Raw genomic sequence first — 12,536 nt, 5'->3', positions numbered from 1 at the left:
TTTCTGTACTTCTTCCTTTTCCATATCGCATTCATTTCCTGTTCTTTTCTATTTTTTCTATTTCTCTTAATTTTTATCTTTAATTATATTTCTTGCATTTTATTGCATTTCTATGTCTATGTATTTCTTTCTGAATGTATTTCCGTCTCTGTCTTTTTAAATTTCTCTTAGAATATGACTTGGAACCCTGCGAGGAGCCGGAGGTCCCAGCATATAGTATCAGGAAAGGTTTACAGTTTGGAGTGGGCGACGTCTTGACTTTTTCCTGCTTCCCAGGGTATCGACTTGAGGGTGTAGCCCGAATCACATGTCTTGGGGGCAGACGTCGGGTGTGGAGTTCGGCTCTGCCAAGGTGTGTTGGTAGGTGGTCATGTGCTTTCATTTTGCTTGGCTAATGTTTTCTAATAAGGACAGGCAAGACAATCCTTGATCTGTTATAACATTCTTTCTTTTTCTCATGCCCTTCAAGACATCCCAATATACCCATATGTATAAATATGCCCTCTCAGCCTACTCACTCACTACAGGTAAAAACCCTTCTCTAAAAAGACATTTTCAAAGATGAGAGGAAAATATGTTCTTGTCTTAGAGAGCCAGTGGTCTGAGGTAATAGGAGAGGGAGGTTGATATCAGATCTAGTTATCAATGCTATACTAAGAGGAAAAGGAAACAAAATAACATAATTCTAGCTAGAGACTAAATTTAAGGTAATCATTTACACTTATCTTCAAGCCAAAGGAAGAAATGATGAACACTTTACTTTTCAAAATAGAAAAAAGAGGCTAAAAACCTTTAGTTGCCATGTCAGAAATCTATATTAGAGAAGAGAAAAAAAGCCTGGTAATCTTGGGAACTAATAAACATTTGATGGTTCTTATTTAAGGAAATAAGCCTTTCAAAATCATTATTTTGGATGTGGTAAAGATTAAAGCCCTCTTTGAATAATCCTTAAAGAATTTGTTATCTTCTGTTTTTGCATTAATTTTGTTTTTTAATATGTACTTCTTTATTCCTAAACTCAAAAAGGCATCCATTATAATGAGGTATAATAATAAAAGAGAAAAAAAAACAGTTTAGCAAAAACAACTAGTAAATGTGTATCTGCATACACATACATAAACATACATGATAGTATATGAAATATTTCACATCCTTAGATCCCCACCTCTGAAAATGGGCAGTTTTTTCAACTCTGTATCAAAGCCAAGAGCCATCTTTGAATTTCACAGCATTCAATTTTAATTTTGTGTTCATTTAAACTGTTGTAGTAATTATGTCTATTGTTTTCCTAGTTTGCTTTTCTCATTCTTCATCAATTCATAAAAATCTTTCCATGGTTCTCTGAATTCATTATATTTCTCATTTCTCACAGCGTAGTAATATTCCATTACATTCATGTTTCACAGTTTGTTTGGCCATTCTAAATGAGCTCTTGCATTATCTTTCAACCCTGAGGTCAAATTTCATTATTCATTCCTGTACTTATAATTGCTGGGTAGATCTAAGACTAGCCTGGAAACCTTTCATATTTATGAGGTTAGCAGAAGTTCTTTCTTGTCTAGAAGGGAGATACTTTAGTCTGAACTTGAAATCAGAAGACCAATGTTCAAATTATTTCTTTGCTATTTACTAAATGCATTAATTTAAACAATTCTTTTATTCTCTTTGGGCCTTATTCCTCATCAGCAATATGACTAGTTTGGATTAGATAGTCTCAAAAATCCTTTACAGCTCTAACCCCTGATCCATTGAACTTTATCATTTGGGATTTGCTTAGAAGAGCTGGTACAAATCCATTTCAGAAGATTTAAAGTTAGAAAGGACCTTCAAAATCATTTAATACAATTCCCTTACTTTGTGAATTGAGGCAAGTTCTTTTTTTTCCCCAGAGTGAAGGTGAAGAGAACTTTAAGATCAGGACAATTCTATAGGACCAGAAGGTGAAAGTAATAATGAAGTTCACATTGTTACATTCGTTTAGTTCACCTCAATTAGATAGAGTTTAATTTAGTCCAACAAACAATGATTAGATGCCTACTTTGTGCAACATGAGGATTCAGTGTTGAATTGATGAAACCCTTGGAATTTATAATCTAATATATGTTTTTTTCTTCACAACAACCTCATGAACTAAATCGTATAATTATCATTACCACCATTTTATAGATGAGGAAACTTACAATGCCATGGGGTTTGGAACTGAGATTTGGCCCCAAATTTTCTGACTTCCAGGTGGTGTTCTTCCATCATACTATACTATAACCTATTAATGAACCAGGAGCTTCTAGCACAATCTCTAGCCAACCCTTAAATCAATCTTTTAACTATTCTCAAGAAAAAACAGATTCCTTCCCCATAGCAAGCCAGCACAGGCCATGGGTCCAAGTGTCTATTTAAAATCCCATTACTTCTCCTGAGTAAAAATTCTGCAGGGCATGCTCTCCTCCCCATTTTAGTTTGTATTGACAAATTCAGAAGGAAGACTTCTTGGGCATGTCTCTTCCTATTCCTAGCAGAACAAATACAAACAGAACCCATTATAGAGTACTTGATACAGATTTGTTGGCAATGATTTATGATCAAACTCCTTATCTCTTAGCCTCAGATCTGTGGTCCCCTGATAAAGGCCTTTCCTAAAGATTCATTTCTGAAAAGAGGTGGGAGAACTTGGAAATTGGGGTAGACAGGTAGGAAGCTCATTGGAGCAGTTAATAGTTTTGTTGAATATATTATACACATTATTTCAAAACTGACACTTCTCCATGAGGTTGGTTGGTTCATAGATCTGGAAAGGATTCTAGAAGTCATCTATTCTAACCTCTTCAGTTTATGGATGATGAAACTGAGGCCATACATGTATATCATAATCATAGTCTCAGAGGTAACAAGTGACAGAGCAAGAATTCAAATTCAGTTTTTTGACTCCAGATACAATGCTTTTTTTTTTTTTACTGAACTGCATTGCATCCCCATTTAAAGCCCTGTGTTGATTTAATCAATAATCAATTAACAAACATTTATTAAGCAGTTATTATATCAAAGACACTAAACAATTCCTTGTTTCTAGGAGCTTAAATTCTGTAGAGAGAGACCCATTCATATAAATTCAGAATTGGAAGATCCCTGAGAGGCTATCAATTTGAACTCCTAAGTTTTAGAAAGGAGGACATTAAGATCTAGAGAGTTTATTTGCCAAAGGTAAGGTAGTTAGTGTCAGAAGGACAGGTAGTGTCAGGACTGGTATAGAATCCAGCTTCCCTGACTTAAAAGGCATTGATTTTTTCACTGTAACAAACTGATTTTTTCTCTAAAGTTTATACAATATAAATTACAAGGTAATTTGTCAAGATGTGGCAGGGAAGGTGTAAGAGTAATCTAGGTTCAGAAATCACATTCAACAGACATAGTCTTAAAGGAGATTGGCCCAAGTTTATTACTACTCGGAACCTTGATTTAAACAAGACATAAGGGAAGAGGAAACTCAAAGCATAAAAGTAATACACAATTAATAAACATAGTGACCATGATACTATAGGAAACAAACAACATACAACAAACATCATCACTACTCAGAGGAAGCACCAACATCTGAATACCTTAACTGTGAGGACCCATGGTCACAATTATTCAGAGTCTTGAGTGGGAGCCACAACTAGGCAAACCATATAGTACTTCCTTACTAAATCTTCAAAGTCCCTTTTCATTAAGGGGATTTTATAGGAAGAGAACAAAGAAGGCACTATATTAAGTATTCTCATTTGATAACATGACTCTTGAGATAGAGCAACCCCCTCAGGTACACGATTCTCCATCACAAGAGGTCTACCAAGGAGAATATCTGTTCATTCCTTTAGGAGGAATTATGTTTACTCCAGGAACTGGCCAAGTTATGTGCTTCCTGAAATTCCTGATCCGATACATATATCTGATATCTGATAACTGAAAACACGTTCCAGTGTTCTCAGTAAATAAATTTACATACAGGACATAGCTGAGACTCACTTAAGATTCCTTATTCACTAGGATTCCTTACAGAAGGTACCAGCAGCTGGGAGAATCAGAAAGTTCATGTGGAATGTTGCATCTGAGATGAGCTTTTAAGGATGCTAAGTGTACTAAATAGTAGGAATCATGAGGGAGTGCATATAAGACATGGAAGACAATTTATGCCAAGTCATGAAGATGGGAAGGAAAATAAAATATAATGTGTGGGGAATAATAAGAAGACCAGGTTGACTGGATTTAAGAACGCTTGAAGGGGAATAATGTATGCTATGATTCTTTGAAACCCTCCCTTATACAATACTAATTATTTATATCAAACTAGTTATAGGTTCCCAATGCCTCAGTCCCTCAGGAGGGCCTACTGTTGAACTCTCAGAATTTGAGGGATACCATGTAAATTTCAACTGAACCAACTTATTTTTGCACACAGTATTGACAACTGCATTGAAGGCTATGTTCATTTCCATGGTCTGTCCTATGCCTTATTCTCCTTGGCTGGCACTGATGGATTTTTTTGGTAGAGACTGGCATGTCATCACTTAACTTGACATCACAGGTTGTAGACATACCCAAAATATGCCAATTTTTTTCTGAATAAGATAATTCAAGGAAGTTATTTTTGACTTGTATATTTCTTGGTTTAAATTATTCTACATGATTATTTTATAATGTTTAAGATAGTTTTGCAAATAATAGTTTTCAAATGTTAATCTGAACTAAAAGAGATCTCAGAGCTCCATCCTATCTATAAATAAGAATCTTTTCTAAAACTTAGTGATTTATGTACATGTATTCTTTCTCCTAATAGGCCCTTTGGAGAATATAATGACTGTCTCATCTTTTGATCCGTGGCACCCAGAACAGGGCCTTTCACATAGTATGTTCTTTGAATTCATTTTGATATTAACCCTTACAAGATTGACTGCCATTATGGATGTTTAAACTGTATTTCCAAGAAAGTTTTGGTTAAAATGCATTTAAATGATGACAAACTGTCAAAATCGAAAGGTCTCTTAGATGCTTCAGCCTAGCCTCCTCATTCTATAAATGAGACAAACTTAGAAAGATAAAATGTCCATTTCAATAGGATGTTACATTAGTTGAGAGAATAAAGTATTAATCCATAGTTTAGTCCAGAATAGCTGGTTTGTGATAACGGGGTCCTTAAGCAGAGAAGCATGAAAAGGGAAGACTTTGACTTCCTTATATTTTTCCTTAAATGATATACTTTAAGATTCAAGAACTCCTCTCTTTCAATTTTGCTGTGCATAATGTAGTCCGTAACACTGTGTTCCCATTTACATTCCTTTTCATGATTTTATAGACTTTGCTTTCAATCTTTCTAAATTGAATAAGCTATATATGTTCTCATGTGGTCTTCCCTTCTTCATCTTGGTCATTCATTTTACTGTGAAAATCTATAACTCAATCTAGAGAATAGCCACTTACGAATTCAAAAAGTTGAGTTCCATAAAACAGAGTTGTGGGGGAGGAATTGAAAGAGTAATGGAGACAGACTAACCAATTATATGTAAATATATTTGGGTATTGTGATATTTTGAATTGTATATTCTCCTGTCAAAGTAGGGAATTACTCATCTATGATTATTACTATGTCTGTTTCTAGCTGAATGTGGGTCATCTGTCACTGGGACTCAAGGCATCCTGCTGTCCCCCAACTTTCCTGTGAACTACAATAACAATCATGAGTGTATCTACTCCATCCAAACTCAGCCAGGAAAAGGGATTCAGCTTAAAGCTAAGACCTTTGACCTCTATGAAGGAGATGTTCTCAAGGTAAGGCTTAGAGTCTATATGTGAATTCATTAAGCTTTTAATTATCTATGTTCTTTTTGAATTATCTGTAGCTTTTTCTGTTTTCCTCTTACCTTAATAGAATATAAACTCCTTGATGACAAAGATTCCCTTAACTTTTCCCTTCTCTCTGTGTAAGTCTTGATAATAGAGTGTTTGACGTGTGATAAATGGTTGTTGAATTGAATTGAATTAGCTTAGAGAAGAAGGGAAAGCTGAGAATTTGATATTGTATCTTTGGCTGTGTAGTCATGCACATGCAATAATATTTGTGGCTATCTCAAACATTCCCCAATAGTTCTTCTTGAGTTATAGACACCTTTGGCAGACTGGTGAATCCTATAGTTTTCTTCTCAGAATCATGTTTTAAAATTTTAAAATTAAAATAAAATATATAGGATGATAATAGAAACCCATTATATATCTTATATATATATAATATATTATTATACATTATATTGAAATACATTTGTCAAAATATGAAAAAAATATTGACCTCTAGATTAAGAACCTTTGCCCTAGAAGAATAGAAATATCACAACCTTCTTTCCTAGAGATTCAAATTAGTTGAATTTGTCACTCTAGCCTTTCTGTTCTGGGCAATCAGAAAAGAGACTCCTTTTGGTGGTTTGGGCTATGCATGCTTCAGTGAAAATGTACTACAGACATAGGGCTAGTCCTTTTCCTGGTTTGAATTTTCCACAGCACAGATGGGGGATGTCTCAAAGCAGTCAATTCTAGCATGAGTAAACTACTGAAAACTGCTCCTGGGTATTCAGTGAAGTGTTTTCAGTCAGTTCTGATTTAGGCTAATGGCTTTAGTACTGGAAGGCTCCTGAGAGATTATCTAGTCAAACCCTTTGTTTTAAAGATAAGGGAAAAAATCCAGGGGTGGAGTGACAGGTGCAAGGCTTTACAGATGTTGAAATTGAAATCCCAAGTTTGGAGTGAATTGTGTGCTTATCTTTTAGCTGGCTGTTCATTGAGAACAGTGAGGAGAAAGAATGATGAGCAGAAGTCTTGCAAGTGTATTGCACAAGAGATCATTTCCGTGTCAGAATGGTACCTACTCTCCTACTTTTCTCCTTTTCTTGGTTATAGGGAGATATGTTAGTTTATGCATTCTTCCTACCACTTTGCAGGATTGCAGTTCAGTTCAACCAAAATTTATTAGGCATCTAGTGTATACAGAGCACTGGGATATGTGTGTGCAAAACACAAACTTTGTCTAAAACAAAGACCTTGTCTTCATGAAGCTTGTCACTTAGAGAATAATAGACTTAGACAAATATATGATATTGTAGCATGTTAAATTCATTAATGAGGAAAGGACCTTTTGCAGTCTTCAGGTCAAAGTGACTGATAGAGTACAGGGAAAGCTTCATGAAGAGGTAACTCTGAATTTTGCTTCTTTGATCTTCTGATTTATAATATTACAGTACTGCTACCTTATCTTATAAAGGAGAATCTCCTATACAACATATTGCACAGGATCCCCCACTTACTTCATTCTGGAACTTTCTCCTGTTTTAGAATTTCAACAGGAAGGGATAACTTTGAATAAGATTATGTAGAGACCAGATAGGTAGACCAATTCCTAGTTTATTTGAATTAACAAATTACTAACTTTAATCTTCTCACCTAAGAAAAGGCCCTGAGTATTGTTCATATTAAGAAAGGGGAGGAAGAGAGTACTACATGGAAATGGGAATTTCCCACTATCTAGCCCTCTTTCTTTACCTTTTATCTAGACTAATACCTAAACAAATTGGTATTCTTTCTTTCTTAGCCCATTTCCTCTCCAATGAATCATTTATACATATTCCCTAAATAATATTCTTATGGTCGAAGTATCAAACTTGTCAACTCTGTCAATCAGCCCTTCTTTCAAAGACCTTCAATGGCTCTCTATTGCTCCTGGAATTAAATATTAACTTTTATACCTTCATCTTCAAAGCCCTTCAAAGTCTAGTCCTAGTTTTCCTGTTCGCATCATCTTTCCACTTCCTTACTAAGAAAAGAGAAGTCTGGTTTCATCCTATGCACTAGATCCAAGATGTTCATTGTGGTTAATCTGGCTGAAACAAAATTTAGCATACATTTCATCTTTGTTATTGTTGTAATTGCTCATATTATGCTCTAGATTCTGCTTTCTTCTCTGCATTGTTTCATTCATTCAGGATTGCCTATTTTCTTAAGAATTCCCCATATTTTTACATGGCTATTCAAATGAATGCAAGATATTTGCTAATTATTGTTACACTGTGATAGATAATGTGGCTAGGGATACCTTATAACATTCATCTGCAAATTTGATTAAAATGTCACCGGTGACTTCATCCAGATCATTAATAAAGATATTAAACACAAGTCCAGGAGCAGATTCTCTGAATGTTCCACAAAATACTCCTTCCAAGTGGACATTGAAGCATTGATGACTATTTGCAAATTTTTTGGGTGGTGGTGGTGGTAATGGTATAGTCTTTCAGCTACTTGTAAATTCACTTAACTTTACTATCTAGTTCATATATCTCAATTTTGTCCAAGAATTCAGCGTGAGAGATCGATTGGCACTTTTATAAACTTGGATTAACTGTTGAATACAATTGTGATCTTTAAAGTATATTTACATTCAACAGGCATACATAAAAATTCACTGGGGTGCTGGAGGAAAAAAATAGGTTTTCTATTTATATTCTTTAAAAAGGGAGGGGAGTGTAAATGTATTAATGTTTAATACATATTAAAGTTTGTACCCTTATCTTGTACATATGTCAAATGTCATTAATGTATACATTATATCTGGGGAGAGGGAATCCAAAGTCAAAGAATTGATTCTGGAACCTTCACTTGTTTATTCATTTTCAGTACATCGCGCCAAAATTTAGTTTTATCTTCCTGGTTAGTTGAATTTGGTATTATGTTATTTAATTTTAAGTAAAGAAATCATCATAAAACAGGCAATTATCATAATAAGATTTCTTGAAGGAGAATTGAATTGAAGATAAAACTTATACTTCTCCTAGCCTGAAGTCTCTGTCAGCCACATTTCAAAGTAAAAATAAATAAAATAAAATAAACAATAACAAAACATTATCCACCTAATTATATCTGACAAATCATCCAAAAAATTTGAAATTATCAACGTTATTTGAAATATAATTTTATGTATAGTAATATTAATTAATAAACTTACCCTGCAAAAATTCAAAGAATTTCTTTTACAAAGTTTGTTCTTTGAATGAGAGGAAACATTATCAGTTACTAAAAGAGAAACATGTCATTTAAATTAAGGAGAACAGTTCTAACATTGATTATTGTATTATACCAGAATTCTGTTGATTTTGTTTCACTGGTGATCTGATCAGTTTCCATGGAATCAATTATCATTACAGATAATTGATGATTCTCAGTCCTAATTATGTAGCTCTAACTTTCACTTTCATATCTCCAAAGGCCTCTTAGAAATCTCAAAACTATATATACTCTAGTGCAGGCCTTCAAAACCTCATGTGAGGATTATTTTTTTTTTTTTTTATTTAATAGCCTTTAATTTACACGATATATACATGGGTAACTTTACAGCATTAACAATTGCCAAACCTCTTGTTCCAATTTTTCACCTCTTCCCCCCCACCCCCCCCTAGATGGCAGGATGACCAGTAGATGTTAAATATATTAAAATATAACTTAGATACACAATAAGTATACATGACCAAAACATTATTTTGCTGTACAAAAAGAATCAGACTCTGAATTATTGTACAATTAGCTTGTGAAGGAAATCAAAGATGCAGGTGTGCATAAATATAGGGACTGGAAATTCAATGTAATGGTTTTTAGTCATCTCCCAGAGTTCTTTTTCTGGGTATAGTTAGTTCAGTTCATTACTGCTCCATTAGAAATGATTTGGTTGATCTTGTTGCTGAGGATGGCCTGATCCATCAGGACTAGTCATCATCTAGTATTGTTGTTGAAGTATATAATGATCTCCTGGTCCTGCTCATTTCACTCAGCATCAGTTCGTGTAAGTCTCTCCAGGCCTTTCTGAAATCATCCTGTTGGTCATTTCTTACAGAACAGTAATATTCCATAATTTTCATATACCACAATTTATTCAGCCATTCTCCAACTGATGGACATCCATTCAGTTTCCAGTTTCTAGCCACTACAAAAAGGGCTGCCCATGTGAGGATTATTTCAGTAGGTTGTGGTAGGTCTGCCTGCCAAGAATTTTTCTCCATTTCAATCTAATCCATTCTGCTACTGAAGTGCAGATCTGACCTTGTCATCTCCCTATTCCATAAGCTCTCTATTGGCTCTAGAATCAAATATGAAATGTTGTAGTTGACAATTTAACCCTTCATAACCTAGCCTCCTATCTTTCCAGTCGTCTTTCACCTTTCTCCTCAATACATACGTTTTGATTCAGTGACATCTGCCTCTAGACAGTTCCACAAATAAGCTACTCCATCTCTCCATTCTGAGCATTTTCTCTGGCTGTATCCATTCCTATAATGCTCCCTCAGCTTTTCTCTGACTTCTGACCTTTTTTGTCTTTGATTATGTTCCCACTAAAATTCTACTTTCTTCAGGAAACTTTTCCCAATCCCTCTAAATTGCAGCATCTTTCCTCTGTTAGTTATTTCTTCTTTTTCCTGAATATAGCTTTATTTGTATATATTTGTTTATGTGTTGTCTCCCTCATTAGTCTTTTGCTTCTTGTTGTTTCCCTTGTATTAAGCCCAGTTGTGAGTACTTAATGAATATTGATTGAATGATTCATCTTAAATTCATCATGTCCAAGCTTGAACTCATTATCTTTCTTCTTAATTCCTTCTAATTTCCCTCTTAGGCTGATTCTCCATTTCTAGTCTATGGCTAAATCCTGTGGATTCCTTCATAACATCTCTCATCTCATACAGGTCCTCATCATCACATTCCTAGTCTACTCTAATAAAATCACACACACACACACACACACACACACACACACACACACACACACATCCTTCTGGTTAAAAAGTCTGCCTCAAATCTTTCTTAACTCCTGTTCATCCTTCACTCATCTGTTAGACTAATCTTAAAGCTCAAATCGGACCATGTCATCCAGAGCCTCATTTCTTTTCCTTGCAACCCCCACCACCCATTCAATCAACTCCAGTGCCTCCCTGTCATCTCCAGGATCAAATAGAATATCTTCTGGTGTTCAAAGCCTTTCATCAGCTGCCCCCCTTCTACTTTGCCAGCCTTGTTAAACTTATTCCTTTACTCTGTACTTCCCTACCCTGTCAGTGTATTCTGAGATTTAGTGAAACACAAGATGCTCCATATTCAGACTCCATGCATTTTTTATTGGCTGTCCCACATGCTGGGAATAGTTTCTCTCCTTCCTTAAAGTTTCAGATAAAATTCTACTTTCTACAAGATTCTTTTCATATTCTGTATTAATAATAATCTCTTCTGTTGATTAGCTCAGCTTTATCCTTTTTTGTATCTTTGTACATATTTGTTTGCATGTTGTCTCCCCTCAGACTGTGAACTTATTGAGAGTGTATGTAATCCACATACATCATAACCTAGCTAGCCTCCGAACCAAGAAGACCTGGATTCAAGTCTTGCCTCTGATATCTGCTGGTTATAGGACCCTGGATAAATCTTTAAGACAAAAGATACTGAACACATGTCAACTTACTTCTGAAAAGAAAATTTCCTCATTTGGGAATTCTATATAGCTATAAAAGTTCAATTCTTTTTCTTGTCATTATATCTTGTCATTATATTAATTACCTGTTGACATGGTATCTCTTCAAGTAAAATATAAGTTCTTTGGATACAGAAATGTCTCATATTTAATTTAATAAATCTTTGTTGATCAGTTGATTTATTTCTTTATATTTGTATTAACTTGTTGCTAATGAAGCAATATTATCTCTTTTTGATCACCTCTTTAGTTTTTGGATGTTCACAAACCATCCTCTTTATTACTCTAGAATTTTGCCAGGAATTAGAGCCAAGTCTACTACTCTATACTGATTAATTATTGTGTTGGTTTTTTAATGTCTGGTATTCATTATGCGAGATTCATTTTATGAAATACATCTCTGCTCTTAAACCTTCCATGTTAATAGTAAAAAACCGTTAAGTAAAACTAACCAGGAAAACAATTATCTGACATGAATTATTCCAGTCTCATAGTGTCCATATCTCTTTTAAAAACAGATAAGTTTGTTATGTCATCTGTTTTCTGGACCAGAACTGGTAATACACTTAATGTGAATGCAGTTGTCTTTTCATATTCTTTTAAAATTTATATTATCATAATCATTGCCTAGATTGCTCTGTTGGCACTATTTCCCTTCTAACTCAGATTCTATCATCTGTGATTTGGTAGACCAAGAAAATCTATGCATATGAAAAATTTGTCTGGCAAAATGAGATTGATGGAGTGAAAGGAGAAAGCACACATGTTAAAAAAAAAAAAGGCACATATTCACATATCCACAAAGAGTTCTCTTTAAGTATTAGCTATATTTATTAAATACACAGTACTAAAATGCACATTGATCACCTTGAAGAAATAACAAGATCAAAATAAACTACATATAAAATTAAGCTTTAATAATGGGAAAAATAAAGATCACTGAAGAAATCCTTAAAATGCATCAAGTGTGCAAACTAGGTTGGCATAGATTACATCTCTCCTATGTTTCATT

At 34.4% G+C, this 12,536-nt stretch overlaps 1 protein-coding gene across 1 annotated transcript in view; it reads left to right on the top strand.

Annotated features, from left to right (window-relative positions):
- Positions 1-12,536, top strand: part of CSMD2 (CUB and Sushi multiple domains 2) — a 994,819-nt gene that overhangs the window by 726,585 nt on the left and 255,698 nt on the right. Inside the window, exons 21-22 of the mRNA XM_031962095.1 lie at positions 172-360; positions 5,633-5,802. Coding sequence (XP_031817955.1) covers positions 172-360; positions 5,633-5,802 — 359 coding nt within the window. The remainder of the gene's footprint in view (positions 1-171; positions 361-5,632; positions 5,803-12,536) is intronic.

The sequence above is a fragment of the Sarcophilus harrisii genome, chromosome 3, assembly GCF_902635505.1.
Source record: "Sarcophilus harrisii chromosome 3, mSarHar1.11, whole genome shotgun sequence".
Taxonomy (NCBI): domain Eukaryota; kingdom Metazoa; phylum Chordata; class Mammalia; order Dasyuromorphia; family Dasyuridae; genus Sarcophilus; species Sarcophilus harrisii.
This window is presented reverse-complemented; position numbering and strand designations above follow the sequence as displayed.